Source organism: Hyposmocoma kahamanoa, unplaced genomic scaffold (assembly GCF_003589595.1).
Source record: "Hyposmocoma kahamanoa isolate Upper Pololo Valley unplaced genomic scaffold, ASM358959v1 224, whole genome shotgun sequence".
Classification (NCBI taxonomy): domain Eukaryota; kingdom Metazoa; phylum Arthropoda; class Insecta; order Lepidoptera; family Cosmopterigidae; genus Hyposmocoma; species Hyposmocoma kahamanoa.
Window position 1 is genome coordinate 1,607,255 of NW_020653743.1, and position 20,401 is coordinate 1,627,655.

The 20,401-nt window shown below is 36.6% G+C and overlaps 1 protein-coding gene and 1 long non-coding RNA gene across 2 annotated transcripts in view; both read left to right on the forward strand.

The window, feature by feature from the left end:
- The window catches only part of LOC113228105 (guanine nucleotide-binding protein G(I)/G(S)/G(T) subunit beta-1), a 61,590-nt gene extending 44,907 nt beyond the window's left edge, over window positions 1-16,683 (forward strand). The window contains exons 4-8 of the mRNA XM_026461255.1: window positions 9,613-9,783; window positions 10,932-11,054; window positions 13,109-13,310; window positions 15,833-16,049; window positions 16,545-16,683. Of these exons, the coding sequence (XP_026317040.1) occupies window positions 9,613-9,783; window positions 10,932-11,054; window positions 13,109-13,310; window positions 15,833-16,049; window positions 16,545-16,651 (820 nt within the window). The 3' untranslated portion in view covers window positions 16,652-16,683. The remainder of the gene's footprint in view (window positions 1-9,612; window positions 9,784-10,931; window positions 11,055-13,108; window positions 13,311-15,832; window positions 16,050-16,544) is intronic.
- A 465-nt stretch (window positions 16,684-17,148) lies between these two features.
- Window positions 17,149-19,996, forward strand: LOC113228106. The gene is made up of 2 exons (XR_003310264.1): window positions 17,149-17,720; window positions 19,183-19,996. It is a non-coding gene; the product is annotated as an uncharacterized LOC113228106 (long non-coding RNA).
- The last annotated feature ends 405 nt before the right edge of the window (window positions 19,997-20,401 follow it).

The window sequence follows — 20,401 nt, forward strand, 5'->3', positions numbered from 1 at the left end:
ACGTGCCAGCGAAGTTGCCATTCAAATCTTTGGTGCATCTCGAGCTCTGCTAATAGACTATAATCATCGGCATTAGGAGAAAGTCGGCTTTAGCTTTAAACACCACACACGACGTCAATCGTGTGTCAACCGCCTTAATGTTTGTTTCAAAGGATCCGGCTCGAAGGACCAAAAAATGTGGGTCCCTTGGACAACTCACACTTAAAGAAGGTCTCTTTACTGGCAGTCTTGAGAGCTTCTGTGATGTCATTGTGTTCTTGGCATGCCGCTGTAGATTGGAATCTACTGAAAATCCCGTCACGTGTTGTCGCGGATTAGAAGATCAACAACCCCAACACAAGAACACACTACCTACCAGTCAAGAAGCCTTTTTCGTCCTTATATCAAGTGTGGGTCGTCGAAGGAGCCCACAAATTTTGTTATATTATCTGTGTTTCAAAGTGTCGAGTAAGACCAATCGTTATGACTAGTAAAACTTAATAAATTAAGTTTACTTGGTTATTGCTGCCTATTTTTGAAGGAAAGTTCTTTTTCTTTTTTTAAATACGAAAAACTTGCTTAGTTCGCCACGTTTACTTGGTCGAGGTCAAATTCGTTTTATAAATTTCAGCAATAGTATAGATGGGAATATAACCTACACCTTATAACAACATTTTTTTGGCAACGGCTGAGAGTAACCACGGTACCTGGGTCCCAAATCTGGCGATAGAATGTCAATGGATGGCTTTTGTAAGTTTGTTATTCTCCTAAAGTTAAGAGTAGTACCTTGTTAATGGCTAGCTCTGCCATTGCAGTGGTTTTGGTGATCTGCTTTTCAATAGCAAGTCGATGGCACTTCGATCATACTAATTATTTGACAGAAAATACATTTAATTTTAGGACGAGATGAAAATTAAGATGTGCATAGTAATTTCCACGACAGTTTTAGTAAGGCACCATCGATCGTTAGTTGATTGAGTGAATGAATGCCATCACTGCCATTCTGCCGTTCACTAACTAAAACGCGGCAAATGTTAAGTAGTCAAATAACCGTTTTAAATAGCAAAAATGTTTTTATGAGTGCTGACAGGAGAGGGTGTAGTGAATATCAATAATGTCACTGTAATTATTTACCGTCGTACACAACCTCGCAACTGGCGAATTTGAGCCATATACGGTTTTGCGAAATGGAACACTAAATTGAGTAATTTTGTTACGAAGAAACCTTAGGGGAACACGCAGTTTGAATTTTTGAAGCAACTGGGGACAATCCACCTCGTGATGAAACATTTTTGATACAAATGACATGTCCAAGAGAGTTCTTCGATTATCCAATGACATAATACTGAAATGTGAAACGCTGCTGGTATGATGAGAGGTCCTTGGAAATACCACAGGAATGCATTAAGTGCCAAATAAATCTTTGCTTACTTAAATTACTGGCACATGAGACTTGTCAACTTATGTCTGAAGGTGACGGGCGCAGTGGCAGTGCCCCTCAGATCTTTGCGATTTAAAGCTCTGAGTGGCACTGCTACTGCAAGCGCACGACTTGGTCGTCCCGCCATTTGGTATCGTAGATGCTTCTGTCTTCCTTCACTTAGGTTACCTTTGTCACGCGGGTCTCGCGTAGAGTAATGAAAGTAAGTAACGATCGGTCGATTGTAGAAGTATGACAGGTAAAATGTGAAGGAAAGAAGAAAGAAAGGACAGGCCCAATTATTACTGCTTATAAGCAGTTGGGTTAAATGACGTCTGCTCACCTCGAGAATTTTGCATGGAGTGACGAGGGAACGGATCAAAAGTAAGAATGGCGAAGAAATGCAAGAGCAAGATGCAAGAGGTCTCATCGTCACACCTTTGCATTGCTCTCTGTGTCCATCTGCCAGTAAAACTATATCTTCTAAATATACCCGCAGTCTACTTCACATTATTAATCTTGCGCACTACGTTTCTTACATTGCAGTCTTACTTCGTCAGTGGTTTTCTTTCGATAAGGTTTTTGATAATATCGTAATAGATAAGATTGCGAATTATACTGCTTAAGATTATGCAATCAAAATTTCTGTAATACATGTTTTGCGTCAACTACTTACCGCATCCTGCGACAGCAACAAAGCATAAATAAATATAGTCGGTCTTTTTAAAGATGGAGTAAAGTGACATTTGTAGGGTTGCCAATTTTCATAACATTTTACATAGTTATGTGTAATTGTTATCGATAGTTTTATCGATCGTGAAAGATAAAATTTTGCAAAAAATGAGTGAATTTTGAATGTTAGGATATTATAATGATTACTAATGGCGTTATTGCCTTCTTTATTTTTATTTTGACAGTTGGCCTACTAATATCGAGATCAATTTTGTTCATATACATTTTAACAAGTACAGCCGGATTTGATTATCTATATTCAATTAGTAATAAAAATAACGCACACACTCAAAATAGCCCCGCACTTGGGAAACCCTGAGTCGCGGGTGCCATGGACACATAGACCACCACAAATTACACCCAAACTCACGAGAGAAATAAATGTAGGCCATACAAATATTTCTCCCGGGAATCGAACCTGGGAGCTCTGCCTGGCAGAGGTAACCGTTCGGCCACGGAGACAGTTAAATTATTATACAGACAGTTATTAATTAGACAGTTATATTAATTAAAATGAAAAACTTTTAAGTTGTCTCCTCTTTGTACTTTTTATAATCATAGTTCGAAATACAGTGTATGTATGTATGAACTTATAAAAAATGACAATTCAAATGAACTTGTGCTCAGTAATTGGATGAATAGTGGGTCGAGGACTATTCAAATGAAACAAGTTCGGCTGTTATTCCATAACCGTGAACAACATTCAGTGAATAGTCGATAGAATATTTATCGACAGCAATCACTAGCTGCTTGCAAGCGGGCAACACTTACGCAATAAACTGTCATTTGAAAAATATGTATAGTTTGATAGAAAGAAATGTTTGATAAAAACAGTAATGTGTATATAATGAATATTTTCTTCAAATTTAAATGGGAACACTTGTGAGGTACGCCTTTCCAACAAAATAGAATCATCAGAATCGTTTCGGAGTTATCGCGTAACATATATACAAAAAATCAGCTGAATTGAACTCCTTTTTTTGGAGTCGGTTAAAAATATGTTAATTTTCGTCCGGAGAAACAAAAAAGTCATAATTTATAATATTTCAAAATTATAAGTCTATCTTATTAGACTTAGTCGTTCGGTAAAAGCAAAATCGACGCATATTTTCACATACAGGGAATAAAACAGCGTTAACAAGTCGATGTTAAGGGAGTAAGTTGACGGCGTTTTAATAAATTACATACCCATATGTCTCCACAATACATCGTGTAAAGGACAACATAAAACAACGTATTCTAGTATCAAATCAAAATCAAGGGCGGTAAATATTTACTCATTTACACAAAGACGACGATTACATGTTTTGTTTACATTGCATTAGGCATCTTTTTACATTAATTTTATGTGTACGTACATAAAATATGAAAATTTACCTTAATTGACTGTTTACCTTTGATTGAAACACGTAAAACGCGTGTATTTTGTTTCTTCAAAGCAACCAACGTTTCGGGCCCTTTCCAGGTCCCATGGTTAACGGACTTTAAAAAAGAGGAGGTTCTAAATTCGTCTGGTTTTTTTATGTTATACGATAATTTGTGAACCGATTTTGATGATTCTTTTTTGTTGGAAAGAAGGTATCTCAGGAGTGGTCACATTTAAAGATGGCAAACTAGGGGATGACTTTTGAGGTCGGTTTTTTAGTACTCTGTACTGAGATTATTTATGATACCAGGAGGAACAAGTCGTGCGCGTGATGTTAAGCGACACGTCTGTGACAAATTAAAGATACTGCTTTATGACTGCAGTGGTAACAGACAGAAGGCAACTGACTACAGAATGAGGGGCAGGTAGTAGTTATAATATAAAATGACGGAACGAATAAGCCGTGCGTCTGGTCGCAAAGACCGGAGGGGAACTGCCACTGTGCCCGTCACCTTGAGACATAAAATTGTCCCATGTGCCTGTAATTTTACCAGCACCCTTCCCCTTCAAAACCGGAACGCTGTTACGCTCACGTTAGAGTTCACTAAATGTGTCACTAGTGACCAGAGACGGGCAGTAGGTTAGAACTCAAGCAACCCAGTTTCAACCGGGTTTTAACCCATTTCTGCCCAAACCCACGGCTAGAAAGGATGAATACGGAGTTTGTTATAATTCCATACTTATTACAAATTTCAATGTAAAAAATCTTTTTTAGACGAAAAAGAGGTAACTCCATACAATACCTTGCTATCCCATGGAATCTTACTACAAAAGATGCAAATTAGGATTCGGTTTTCATAAAGATCGTTTCAAGTGCATACGGTCTAACGATTTTTTGTATCGACTTATTTCAATGCATTTTCAAGCGAAACGAATCAATAGAAAGACACATCGAATAATCTTGAACAGAAAGCAATAAACATTTTGTAATAATATCCTTATGAAAAACTCGATTTGCAACAAATATTTATTTCTAAATAGTTTTTGCCCTCGATTCCGGACGTTAATGGGTTTTATCCGATATAAACCGTTAACAAAGCGTTTAAAATTCGGGCGCTCAACCATCTCCGCTAGTGGCAACTTCTCGGACATAAGTTGCCTTGAAAATAGCTTTTTTCCATTCAATTTATTCAGCTTTTTCCTCCATCAGATTTGATTGCATATTTATGTTTATGGTTTATTCCTATCTAAACTTCAAATTGGAATATTTTAAATAACAAGTGACATGACAATATTAATTATAAAGCTACATTTACTGTTTTGTGACCACGCATTAATACTCAAATCAAATCAAATCCTTTTTCGTTCTTTGTGATACAGGTTATAAAGTTGTTACAAGAATGAATTTTGAATCACTGTGATCCGCCTTATGGCCTACAAAGTTGTCTTAGTTTTGCTAATTCTCATGCAATAATTTGTAATAATATTATAATCATGCAGTCCAATTAATGCAACCTAATACTAATGAAACATAATAACAATAGTAAAATAATCAAATCAAATCTTCAATATTATAGGATGTCCTATCATTTAGGTAATTAAATAATAATTTCTTAAATTCTGCACAATCGTTGGAATTCCTAATTTCAAGTGGAAGTTTGTTATATACCTTCGTAGCCATTACTATTACACTCCTTTGAAGTAGAGCAGTTTTACATGATCTACTTTTTAGTTGATGAGAACGGCGGGCTCGTGTGACGAATTCAAATAAATGAAGCATTACGAAAAGTAACTCCAATAAAGTTTTAATAAAGTAGGTAAAGTAACACTTTTGGACAATGCTATCTCTGATGTCCATCAATCCATTGAAGTCCATTATTTTATTCGTGACGTAAAAGGCCATGAGGTTAAGTTCGTTACTAAAAACCTTGAAAGTCAATCGCATGTTAGTCGATATTGATAAGTAAGTGGCTTTGTCCCCAAGGGAATCCTTTGGGTCAGCTGCGCTGAAAAATTATTTTCGCCGATATAACAGTTTCTTTTTAAAACATCAAGTGATGGGACGAACAAGTCGCGCAGCTGATGTTAAGCTACACGCCTGTCCCTAACAGTTACAGTGCCACTCAGAGCTTTAAGTCGCAAAGATCTGAGGGGAAAAGTCCCATGTGCCTGTAATTTCACCAGCACCCTTACCCTTCAAAACCGGAACACAGTAATGCTGATATTACTGCTTGGCGGCATAGATAAGGTGGCAGTTCACAAGAAAGAAGACTTTAACAATGATCTTTACTGCTTCTGAGATATATGTAATATGAAAATAATGATGGTGAATAATTAAAACTAATGACATTGTTCAAGGAAAACTATACAATATTGAACACATTTTAAGTTGTATTTTGCAAGGACTGAATTGTGAATCATCATTACGCGAGCGATAGCAAACAGGGTTCTTCTCGAAGTGCTAAGTTTAGACGATAACATGAGTTAGCATTTACCGGTTTACTTGATAACAATAAAGAACATTTTCTGTATGGAATATAAGGCCTTTAAAAAGCAAAGAAGCCTTTGGCAAATGTAACCAATGTCTCTATAAACCGCGGTATCTTAATCTGACGCCTACGTCAATTTTTTAATAATATGAAAGCTGTAACGTGAAACGTCTCTCATCAAGTCAGGTTACTTTAGACCAGAGGTTCCCAGACTTTATTTCTCATAGACGACTTTCAAAATTTAGCTGGTTCCGGTGGACCCCCTGCAGCTACATTTCTACCATATTCCATATCCATATTATTTTTGTCACGTTAACGTAGACCCCCGCCGAGTCTTCCGTGGACCCCTGTGGGTCCACCTGGACCACTTTGGGAACATAGGCTTTAGACCATAGGTTCCCAAACTTAGGCCAGATAAAAAAATTACAACAACCACCACCTAAAATTTAATTGAAAACACTTATTTTTTATATTAATTTGACATACAAAATCACAAGTAAAAAAAATAATATTACATTTATATAGATAATTTAGGTTTTTTTTTAAATGTGGTAGCACCCCCTGGACAGTGACACTGGGGAGCGGTACGGACCACTTTGGGAAACGATGCTTTAGACGCTACATGAGAACTCTGGTTAGATTCACGGCTCAACCTATTAGGGGAAATATTTAAACTGGCTTGAATATTTTATTTTAAGCAGATTTTTTTATTTATTTTAAGCAGATCTAGTTCGACATCGTAACTATCGTTTCAATTTCAATAGTGTTATTATTTATTTTATATGATGTTTTAATTACCGTGATATATATATCACGGTTAATTACCGTATGTGTGTGAATTGCCGTGATATACACACATCAAAAAAAGTTTGCGATCAATAGCATAAGCTCCTATAATTCTTTAAATTTAACTTTATCAAGAAAAAATCTATGTTGTATGCTTTCTTTAAATAGGAATACCCTGTTTGAAATTAAAATATAAAACTATTTTTTATTATTTATTTTAAAAAATTGAGCCATTAATCATAATGTAATAGTGATAGAAATTTCATAGAAAGAAAAAGACTGTTTAATTAAACTTAAACAACAATTTATTATTAAAAGGTGTGAATTCAATATAAAATAACTCCTCCCCTGGCTCGAATACATGCGAAGATCCTCCTGGGCATGCTGAGGATCAAGTTATCCAGCATTTCCTGGGGTAACCTATCCCATTCTTCAATAGCGGCTTCCCTGAGCTCTGGAACTGTCTGGGGACGTGGCTCACGGTTCCATACTGCTCGTTTAAGAGCATCCCACACGTGCTCTATTGGGTTTAAGTCGGGCGAGCCGGCAGGCCAGTCTAATCGTGTGATATCGTATTCTTGAAGAGCAGCATTGACTCGTTGAGCTCGATGTGCGGGCGCATTATCATCGACCAGTACAAATTGGTGCCCATGGTTTACTCGGAATGGTCTGACGATATCATCAATAGCAACTGCTTTGTACATGTCTGCTGTCATGAAGCCCCGATACGGGATCAAAGGCGTTCTAGCTCCAATCATAATGCCACCCCAAAAGGACACCGATTTTCCGCCTTGCTGAACTGTTCCAGTGGCAGTTCTTTGTCTTTCACGGTCGCCTGGTCTTCTCCAGACACGGACACGTCGGTTATCTGGATGAGTGCTGATTCGGGATTCGTCAACGAAGAGACAGTTTTGCCAAATGTTTTCGTCCTCACCTTCTTCATTTTGCCGAAGTCTAGCCCACTGCAATCTTCGTTGTTGACGTTGCCGGGAATTGAGCGGAGCTCGCCAAGACCTCCGTGCTCGTAATCCAGACTGGTGCAAGCAATTGCGAACGGTCTGCGTGCTAACTTCAAGCCCAGAGGCGGCCCTGACTTCTGCTTTTATTTTAGTGGCGTTGATTGTTGGATCACGGGCTGCCAGCAATCTAATATAGCGCTTTTGGGCAGCTGTCAAAACAGTTGGGCGACCGCTGCGGGGTCGGTGAGCTAAATTCCCCATTCCGTGATACCTCTCCAACGTAGCCACGACACAGGATTGGGATATAGCAAGTCTGCGTGCTATTACTCTCGCGGTGTATCCTTCTTCCCTCAAAGTTACTATTCTAGCTCGTAAAACCTCTGATAATCCTCTTGGCATTTTTTCAATCACAACCTTCCGCGAAAAATATCTTGAATCGCTTATAATTGACTAAATCAGATTTCTGAATGAGCGTAAGCTAGGACTGAAAGCCTTTTTATATGAAAAAACAATTGAACGGGGTCATTGTTTTATGTTCTAATTTATTTTTAAATAAAGAATCTAAAAAGAAGAAAAAATCATAATATAATCTACAGTAACAAAAAATATTTCAGTTTTTCGAAGTGATCGCAAACTTTTTTTGATGTGTGTATATATCACGGCAATTCACACACATCATCACATCTAAATATATTTAGCCTGGCCTGACCAAACCTGAGCCGTTACCAACTGAACTATAGACAGCGTTAACAGATCTTACGAATTTCTCTATGTGCTTCTTGCAGATCTTTTTTGTGCTAAAACGGTTTTTTTGCCATAGCGCCATCTGTGGAAGGCTTATGAAAGTCGTAATTAAGTTTTATTGAATTTCAGTATGTTGCACCAGCATAATATTCAATAATAATAATAACGGCATGGACACACACATAGACAACCAAACACATGAGAGAAATAAACGTAGTCTATACACATTTCAACTGCCTCCGTGGCCGAACGGTTACCATACCGGACTGCCACGCAGAGGTCCCCGGGTTCGATTCCCGGGCCGGGAGAAATATTTGTATGGCCTACATTTATTTCTCTCGTGAGTTTGGGTGTAATTTGTGGTTGTCTATGTGTGTGTCCATGGCACCCGCGACACAGGGTTTCCCTAGTGCGGGGCTATGTTGAGTGTGTGCGTTATTATTATTATTATTATTTCCGCCGGCCTGGGAATCGAATCCAGGCCCTCTGCGTGGCTGTCCAGAATGGTAACCGTTCGGCCACGGAGGCAGTTTATCGTTTGTGTTTATTGTTTGTGAAATTACTTCACTAGTTTGTTATAATTATTAAACGAAGATTGAACACTAGAAAAAATTCATTTCGATCCGGTTGGATTGGAACCAACGTCTCCCAGCAAACCAACTAAGTCACGGAACGTGTCAGTTCTCACGAATTTTTCCACGTATTTTGTTGCAGATCTTTTGTTTTCGTTTTTAAAGATCTTATGAAAGTCGTTGTTACAATTTATTTGAATGTCGAAACATGCAAACAATTTCGGCATACGATATCGTATTCCGAAATTGCCAAGTTTACAAGGGAGCGTTTTAAAGTTCTCCGTTTTATTCGGCGAAGCTCGTTAATCACATAGAGTGATCATCTAATAGATCATCATAGATCATTTAACCTTTATCTAGGATTTTATAGTAGTCTATGTGAGTAACGAGCAGCAAACTGAAAAATGCTAAAGTCACGTGTTGTGGTTATTTAATTGAATTCAGAACTTTAAAAGGCTCCCCTGTAATCTTGGCAATTTCAACATAACATACGTAGGAGGGGTCGGTTTTCTATCTTTGTATCAATTAATCATTGTTATTAATGTTCAACCTTTTTCTTCCTAAGGAACCTGGTGTCAGCGAGTCAAGACGGCAAGCTGATCGTGTGGGACAGCCACACGACGAACAAGGTGCACGCCATTCCGCTCCGTTCCTCGTGGGTAATGACCTGCGCGTACGCACCCTCCGGCTCATACGTTGCCTGTGGCGGGTTGGACAACATCTGCTCCATCTACAGGTAAACTTAATTATTAATATAATTAATTATAAAATACCAGTAACATTGAGACAAAGAGACTTGGGAAATCTTAGGGAGTCTGGAATGTTATGGAAAGAGCTTTCGAGCAATAGGGCCACATAGGAGTTTGTTTGTTAGATTGGATACGACCACGGAAGAAAAAGAAAACAAAGGAAGTGTCTTAAGCCTCAATTACTACCAGAACCATTGACTTACAAATAAATGGACGACGGGTCTAATACAAAAACCACGAAAAAAATGTCCCAAGTCAACCTATTTAAACGTAGTGACATGTAAAGGAATATGAAAAAGCTAAAACGTTAAATTTAAATTGTAATGTCATCGCAGTACTGTCTAACTTTGCTTGCTTCGCTGTCAGTCGAACAAACGAAGACTAGAGCGTGAATGACGCTCTGTATACTACTTTAACGCCCTATAAGTTCGGACACTTTTTAGCGCGGACCCGACGTCCATATAATTGTAAGTCAATTACCAGAACCGATGTCGTCAAAACTCACACATTCTTAAGTTGAAACACTACAGAATCTTGATAATGATTGGTCGTAGTTTCAAATTTAAAAAGAAATAACGAATTTTGGATTGTTAATATAATTTAAACTTTACCCTGTTGGAATCAATACCTAATACAAGTTGCGACATTTTAGTATATTGAAATTTCAATCAGTGTGCTGTCACCTAGCGGTTAATAGCTGAACGACGACGAATTGGAGTTAATAATTTAGTTCTCCAAAATAGGAGCGACTATATTGCACGGGAATAAGCTCTGTTTTCGTTTGTTGTGACAAAAAATGATTTCGATAAACAGTTCGAAAAACTATTCTAACAAATTTTCATATGAAATACCACTACGGGTAATATCATTTTTGCACTCCAAAACAGTACAATAAGGCATTTTTCTAGGATTTTAGAGAATATGCTCAAAAGAATAACACAACCCTACCGTTCAAAGCGAAAATGGCGGTTGGGACTAAATATAGACAATCGTCCATACAGTGGTCACGGACACTAATCTAACCACTACTACTAACTTATTGTTATGTGGATACGACTAAATAACCTAGCAAGTGATACCAACATTTCAAAGCTATTGCAACCGTAAACATCTTCCTAACTTGTTTTGTTTGCAGCCTGAAAACTCGCGAGGGCAACGTTCGCGTGTCCCGTGAACTGCCCGGTCACTCCGGCTACCTCTCCTGCTGCCGTTTCCTGGACGACAACCAGATCCTCACCTCCTCGGGAGATATGACTTGGTGAGTTCACACTTTTTATTTCATTCTTGATAAGCTACGTGATCGCGCATGCAATTTGATAGCGACATTGCTGAGATAATATCACGCAGGACACTTGCCAAAATTAAAATTATAATTAAATTAGTTATACAATTGTCAAATATTTGATGTCTTTATATAAAATTCGTTAAGATTGTAAAAAACTTTGTCAATTAACCATTTTTTTAAACAAGCTACATAATATGTGAAGTGGTTCAGACCCCGACAAAGTTATTCCTGTGAGCACGTAAACGTCTGGTGTACGATGATACAGAAATTCTACTACCAAACAGCACTTAATCACTCACTTACACCCACATACACAAATTCTCACACTCACTCATCCACACTCACTCCCACACACACTCCCACACGTACACCCACACACGCTCCAACATACACACCCACTGACACTCACACTCAACACAATAGACTTACACACACGCACACGCACACACAAACACAGATACCTAATTCCTTTGTATTTTACTGTTAATCTCGTTTGTAATATTTCAAACCTTGCCCCTTTTTAGTACCAATGCCAAAAATATCTGTTAATGTAATTTTTACTCCAATAGCTCAATTTATGTGGCCGGACACTGCTTTCCAAGATACAGGCATGTGCCTAGTTTGGATGATCAGAGTTTGTACAACTCACACAAATCACTTTGTACAACTAGTATTGAATTACCATTTATCTCAATTTTGTGATACAATCTTTTTAGGAATAAATTATTATTATTATTATTACATTATAACGAAAATATTGCGTTCAAATTTAGCGCTTTGTACTATATTTAGACCATAGGGTGGAAAAATACGTTTCATGGTCATATTCATATCTTTATTGCTTGCCACATGGTTTCACATAAGACGTTCTAAAATATAAAACAGTAGTCACACATGTGACACCCTGCAAGGGCGCCGCAGTTCAGGAGAGCCCTGCAAATTATTAATTACAAATATAAATATCTCTAGAAATTATTAATATTAACTATTTTCTTATAAAATTAAATGACATTTAAGTATTAATTATTGACGACCTAATCTATTTAATGATTAGGTAAATGACACTTAAATTTTATTACATATTTCGTCATATTTATAAAATGCGTTATTGAAAAGATACTTTTTCAGATGGGCAATAAATATCGAAAATTTTTCCTGGTTTTGTTATCCCATTTAGTACGCTATTTATTATAAATGACAAAAAAAACAAATTGTGTGAAATTTATATTACCAAATGTTAGAGAGACGGTTACAAACATTGTAGTTAGAAACGAAAAATTGAATCTTGTGGATACAGTTGTATTTCTAGGCATAACGTTAGATGCTAAATTGCCATGGGGTCCAAACCGCTAGATTGGTTTACTTCAGCTACTTTCACAGTCTAATGACATACGGCATTTTGCTCTGGGGTAATGCCGCCGATATCAATAGAATCTTTGTCCTGCAGAAACATGCAGTTAGGGCAATTTACAATCTGGGCCCCAGAGTATTTTTGAAAGATAAGTTTAAGGAAATTAATATTCTTACACTAGCGTCTCAGTACATCTATGAAAATGTAGTTTATGTTAAAAGGAATAGTAATTTCTTTATGAAAAATAGTGACAGACATAACATTAATATGAGGAATAATAATAAAATAGCTTTTCTTGATAGTCGTCTTCACAAAGTCAAAAAATCATTTAAGAGGCAATGTATACGCTTCTATAACAAGATTCCGGTTGATATACAACTTCTGCGTACTTGGATGACAAAAATCCGTGGTAATAACCCGTTTAGCTCATGGAGGTAGTCTCGGTCTCTAATACTTGAAAGCAAAACAAAAAATATATTGTAAATGTTGAATGCGTACAAATGTTATTTACAAAGAGCAACCCCTAGAGTTTCTTGCTCATTCTTCTCATAGGAATCTGCCTTACGAATGACCGTTAGAGTTTAGCCATTGAGGCGTTTTCAAGTATAATAATAGATACCTATGAAATAAAGATTATTTGATTTTTGACTGAGATCTTCACCACCCGTTTCCTCAGCGCGCTGTGGGACATAGAGACCGGCCAGCAGTGCGGGCAGTTCACCGGCCACACGGGTGACGTAATGTCGCTGTCGCTCGCGCCAGACCAGCGCACCTTCGTCTCGGGCGCCTGCGACGCCTCCGCCAAGCTGTGGGACATCCGCGACTGCCAGTGCAAGCAGACCTTCCCCGGGCACGAGAGCGATATTAACGCTGTTACGGTACGTGGGTCTACTCATATTAGTTTCAGAAGGTTGTAAACCCTAATGAGCCGTGACCAGGTTCACGGCAACAAATTAAGAAAACTTCATGTCCACGGAAATTTATAACAAGTTGATGGTAAAGAGAAAGAAGAGACTAACAAAAAAGGTATATAAAAACAGGTAGAATACTACAAAACACTCCCTAACTTAATTGCATACGGGTATGCTTAGGGATGAATATTAAGTAGACACTTACCCCAAAAGGGCCGAGTTATACTGAATTACAGACTGGTATTGAAATTGGCACACGATTAGTAGTAGGTATTACAGGTCTGGTAAAGGAATCAAAATTAGATGCTATTGAAATTTTTAAAGAAATTATTAAAGAACGATTCAAAATTTAAAAACGACTGGCCAGGAACCGGGGAAAAGGCGATAAAAAGGTGGGATGACGATGTAAGGAGGTCACAAGTTACATCATATTACTTTCTATGTTAACTACTGACATAAAGATGACTGTAATGCTGTTACCCTTTGCGGGTCCACTTGTATTGGTCTCTATTGCCTTCCGTTGAGATCACCAGTACGACGTGAACTTGAACCTAGCGCGCAAAACCGACAAATCGTCTACCAGCCCAATATAGTCACGTGATTATTTCAACCAATGCGAAGTTTGGTATGTTATTCGCTAGAAAAGTTAGCACGTTGTGAATATAGGTATAAGAAATCAAAATATAAACTATTTAGTAATTAGCCGTTTAGCGATAAATAGTTTTTCCATTCACATTTCCAACGTTGTACCTTGTAAATTGTCTTTAGTAAAGCCGGAGGGAAACAAAAAACACTTGCCTTAACAAGTGGCGCCTTGGGGACAATTAAACACAACCCTTATTAGCACACAATATACTAGTACACTTTATTTCACTGGTTAAAATTATTCTACACTAAAGTTGAGCACAAAATGTTGTAAATTACTTTAAAATATTTATAATATTTTATGTTACGTGGAAAATTTTGATTTGAGTTATATGGACTCCTCTGCTACCGGTATAAGTTATACCCGTATTTTCAGGAACCAGAACCATTACCCTTGCTACGGTACCGGTACTTGAGACGATACCTCCTAATCAAGCGCACCTGTATTTTCAAAAATTCGTCCCATTGATTTTAGTGTGGTAACAGTTGTGTACTAATTAACCTATTTAATAATAAGAAATCTTTTTCTTTTGTTTTTCAATTTATAATAATATTGTGATACTGTAGCACTAATCATTTAACTTTGTGTCAGTGTTACTTGGCGGCTTTTGTCTATACATCTTTCGATACCTTTCGGTGAATCGGTTTTCCTATAGTACCGGTATTCAGATATCGAAATGGAAAATACCAGTACAATAAATGTTTGTTTTGTATCAGTAGCAAGCTGTGGTAAATTTTATATATGAAATCTAAAATTGTTTTACCATGAATAGGACCAGGGGGTCGATGCAGAAATTTACGAGAACTCGGTAGTGGACGATTTCTTTTCATTTTTATTCACAACCGAACCCGAATCGAAAGTCAAAGTGTCGTATTCGAAACCGAACCGAAGTGACGTCACAGCCGTACGATTACTCCAACTTCTCGACCGGCAAAGTTACCGAATGAAAGATAGATGATGATAGATAGATAAAACGTTTATTGTCTTGCATCACACACACAAGAATATAATAAATTGATTAAAAGAGACACACATAAATCAAAATTAAAACGAAAAAAAGCATAAAAACATAATACTAACCTAATTATCAACAGCTTGTGTGTGCTAAAGCAAGCAAATAGGTCGTGGCTCAATGCAAAATTTGCTGAAGAGCAAGGCACTGATTTTCAGCCACCACTTTCGAGGGTAGCGCGTTGCGGTGCATCGAAAACAAAAACATTGTGAGGTGAATGTAGCGTGCATATGTTAGTATCACGTGAGAATTATGTACATTATAAAATATAAAAAAAAAAATTAGTAACTGAAAAATAAAAAAAAAAAATTTGAAAAAATAGTAATACAAATTCATAATTGGTATCATTAAAATAAAATAATAATCAGTACTTAATATCGATGAAAGCCATTGTAACATAAAATGATAATACATAAATGTCCATGAAGCAAGGGGAAAGTTACCTAACGTCCTATTGTCTACAAAGCAAGAATGTAATATGGAAATCTCTTATTATTTGAATACAAGACTAATGCATTCCTATATTTTAGGCCTTCAAAGTCTTAAAAATATAAATAAGGATTTTCATTTTTCTTATAATGTATTTCACCAATAACTCCGTAAACGCTGTTGAATAACGATACCGTACCCGAATCCGAATCGAACGTTTAACTCAGAATGTTTAGAATAGACCGGAAAGCGCCCTTCGATTCGAGAAGAGAGAAGAGAAGAAAGTCGATATCCATCGAACGAGTCGGTTAAAATATCGTAGAGTTCTTAATCGGGGTCCTGGGTCAGCATTGATATTGGAAAGTATTGAATTGATTGTCACAAACTACTGCTCCTCCCCAGTTCTTCCCGTCCGGGTTCGCATTCGCGACAGGCTCCGACGACGCGACTTGCCGCATGTTCGACATCCGCGCCGACCAAGAGCTGGCCATGTACAGCCACGACAACATTATCTGCGGCATCACCTCCGTCGCCTTCTCCAAGTCTGGCCGGCTGCTGCTTGCCGGCTACGACGACTTCAACTGCAACGTGTGGGACTCGATGAAAAGCGAACGCGCCGGTTTGTATTACTTTATTCTTATTGTCCGTTGTTTTGCCGGTTTGTATTACTTTATTTTAATATATGAATCCGTTGTTGCACTTAAAACTTTGGATATAACTTTTACTTTATTAATTGTAGTAGTTTATTAATTCTTCATTTTTTTATTCATTTGTTTTATCTTACGACTTTATCACATAATAATAGTATTTTATTTTTATATAACCTTAATCTGATAATAAAAGTATATAATTTTTTTTAAGTGATAAAAGAAAAAGTAAAAAAGAAACACTCGAGAGAACATTCATTTTACAATTTAAATTAGTTTGTAAATGTTGCTTTTTAAACTCTTTTAAAGTTAAAACTATACTAAGGGATGCGTTCAGTTAAGGGGAATGTAAGCGTATGCGTCACGTATCAAGCTCAGAAAAACGTTAAACGAAACATGAGTACAGAATAATGAATAGGTAAGTAGAGTTAGTTATATTATAATTAATAAACGTTTTCTCTCTTCAGGCATCTTGGCCGGACACGACAACCGCGTGTCCTGCCTCGGCGTGACCGAGAACGGCATGGCCGTCGCCACCGGCTCCTGGGATTCCTTCCTGCGCATCTGGAATTAAAAAAAACCACCGTCGCCACCACACCGCCATCCTTACCTTAAAAAACAAATTTTCAAAAGCGCGCGAACCGCCATTACGTTTAATCGAAATGGCGGTTACAAAATGGCCGCCTTTAAAATGGCGGCATAAGGCCATCGTAAGGTCTAATTTATAATTTTATATTTAAATGTAATACGCGCGTTTTTCTACGGTGTGCGTGGTTAGTGTTTCATGTAAAATATTTCGGATTTAACAGTGTTTTGGTCATCAGTCAGAAGTGAGATTTCTACCTACGCAACTTAACTTACATTTAGATTTTTATAAATATCTTTCTACTCATCAACAAAAGTAATCGTCCATCCAGCATTTTTTTAAACTCACGTCCGAATAAATTTAAAAATAACACAATCGTGGAAATTTCACTTTTGACTAATAAAAAACAAGTCTTAATTCCTTAATATTTTCTAACTTACTGATCTGACAGTTTTGACTATGGAGCAAACCAGCACAAACCTCCCTGTTTTGTAAAAAAAAATGACTTTTTAAAACAGGGAATTAGCACACTTTGCTTTATTTATTAAAAAAAAAACTAAAATATAAATGTAGATGATAATTTCTCATGGCCACTTGGCCGTAACCGCGTCTTAAGCAGGGGAAAATCGCGGGGGTAGGGATTTAACCAAACAAAATTATTGGCTATTGTTGCACAATAAACACAACAACTATAACATCGAAAAATTAAGAACTCTATCTTAATGTCTGTCTACACCTTTCTACCTATCTACTTAGGCACAAAATACAGTTAAATCAACAGGGAAACTAAACTAAAAAGATAAGCTTAAAATAACAGGCATAACATTTTTAAAATTCAAGGTAAACGAGGTTTATATATAAAATAGGCGTAAGTAACGTGTAAACTGCCTTGTATATATATCGAGAATGAGGTTCAGAGGTCCCTCCCCCACCCCTTCCCCTCTGGCGTGGCGGCCATGGCGCGTGCATTTACTCGGGAGTAGTTGCGTGTGCCACCGCTGTACTGATGCTGTCTTGGCGCCGGAGCCGGGCGCTGCTGTCTTGTGTTTATGACTTGGTGAGTGAATTAAATGTTGCGTTTACTCCCGTCTGCTACCACTTTTATCAGATGTAATAAAATTATAGTTCATTTCACGTAGCATGGGTACGGTGATGTTTGAGATTTGAAGTTGAATGAAAAAAAAATCGATTTAAATATCTTATTGGGATAATTTGTAACGAAGCGAAGAGAAAATCGATTTAGGGACTATAATTTAAGAATAAACAAAATAAGAAGGATTAGATTATTATGTTACTAAATCAATGAAATGAAATTTCAGTAATGCAAACTCAAAAAAAAAAAAAAGAAATCGACATACAAGGTGTATTCACTTGTATTGAAGCGAGATACACAACAGCCGATTTGATTTACCGATTCCATGGTGCCAACCTATATGTAGAAATATTCCGTTTTAAGCTTCAAGTAGTTGGGATAATTTATTTTTATGTTTATCATTTCATTTTCAATCATAATATACTGTAATTTTTGTTTAAAATTACAACTCCAACAAAATATTGTTTATATTTGGTATATATAATTTTAATTTTTGGTATATAAAAATTTACTATTTCTTTTTGTAACCGGTTGAGAGATTAGTTGGAAATAGTACACGTGGAACATGAAATTCTGAAACGTCACATTAACCGTCCTATGTGCAATGGACTGTAGTCGCATCTTGCCCCTGATTAGGGGTGATAGTGTCTTTTCCACTATTTCATTATAGGTAACAAGTTTTATGCTCAAAGTTTGAATAGAGTTGACGCCTCTATTACTCTGTAATTTTGGATAGCATGTATAATCAAGCTGCAATACAGGGAGACGTTTTAATTTGTACAGGTTTTAAATAAGGGCGTCACTTTTTCTGCTGGTGTTCGTAATTATAATAACTAAAATAATTGGCAAAAATAGGCCGAATATATTTATTACGTATTATAAATTTGAACATATACATATACAGTGAATAATAAATGACAACAATTCATTATTCCTAAGGCTCAATTTACATTGAGGCGGACCGGAATGAAGTGGAAGCGTCAATTGCTGCCTTCGCGCCACTTCTCGCGGATGCGAATTCCGCAGAAGACGCGTGACGTGATTTTTAGCTCGTATCTGGTTTATATGTTACACAATTGACCATAAAGTTCATTACGCTATATACATTATCGTTACAAAAATTCGCTTCTATTCCGTTCCGCCGCAATGTGAATTGAGCTTAAGGCAACAATAGCGAAATTTTACCGATTTATTAGAAAGTTTTCAGTTTACATATAAATTTTAAAACAATCTATCAAAGATGCTGATAAGCAATAAAGTAGACACGTTATTGCTTATCAGGATCCTAAATATCTATGTCTGATAATCATACTAAATGATAAATGTTAACAAATGTCTTTACAAAGAGCAACAGCTGCAGTTTCTTACTCTTTCTTTCCAAGGTAATTTAATCAATTATTGAAATTAACTTTTGCGTCTTTTCCAGATGATTAACATCGCACAACAGTAAGAGTTCTAAGTGTATAACCAAGGAACCAAATATTATTATTAATGTATCTAAATTGTAATTTATTGTGGGCGAACATTCTTCTGTATCTAATGGTGGAGCTATTTATGATTTTAATTGTTATGTAAAAATAAAATACACTGTATTGTTTATGTGGTGTATGAAAGAAAACTAAACTTCGCTGAATTCGGATAGACAGTTAATGACGTCATTAAATCGATTAATTGTTACGTTACGTCTTGTGTCTTTTGACTTCGTTGATTTTGTGATTTTGAAATTTGACAGATCTAGAAATATTGTTGTTTCTATGGAACTAATAGATAGTGAAAGGGATAACAATGTTCATTTACGTATTAGTAGTAAAGTGTAGGGCAGGAAGTGATTTGTTTTTTTTCCTGTTCCGTATGACAAAGAATTGGAATACACTGCCGACATCTGTGTTTCCGGAAAGCAATAATTTTGCGTTATTTAAGGCTAATAAGAACAGGCTTTCGTCAGTCGCTTAACATCAAGTGAGGTTGTGGCCAAGTCTTCGTCTACTTGTAATGCTTGCCATCGTGGTGGAAGGGTTTGCCCATCGCTTTATTAAAAGCCTAGTTCACCCCAATCTATTCCTTTCAAAACTAGAGAACATTTGTCTTAAAGCAATCACCATTTGCCACTGATATGTATTTAGATCTGTGGATTTTGAGAATTTCCAGTCACCGAAGCATTACTCACTAGACATTTCGTGTGGTTAATTTTCACGGTTTTTACCTACGTTCCGCACAATCATGCACAAAAAGGTTTTTATTTCTATTGTAAGTAATTATGGAAATAATGTTTTTATTTTTTTTCACTATCGGTACATAGACGATACAGTGTGAATGTTTAGTCGTAGAAATCACCCGTAAAGTAAGCAAAGAGATTGAATTAGAGAGATCTCTGATCGAAATTATTTGTTTCTATTATTTTCGTGATAAGGGCTTTTCGCGTACGACGTATAGATAAAAAAAAACAATAGAAAAAAGTTATAAAAATAGTGCCATAAATTGATTAAAATAATTACACTATTCCATGTTAATTGATGAATAATTGAAAGAAATCAATATTATTGTTTGAAAAAATTTGTGTCGTATTCGAAAATTCCTTTGACACCTATATTTCATTTTTAAAGAAGTTAGATTATATATTATAATTTATTATTTGACTATAATTT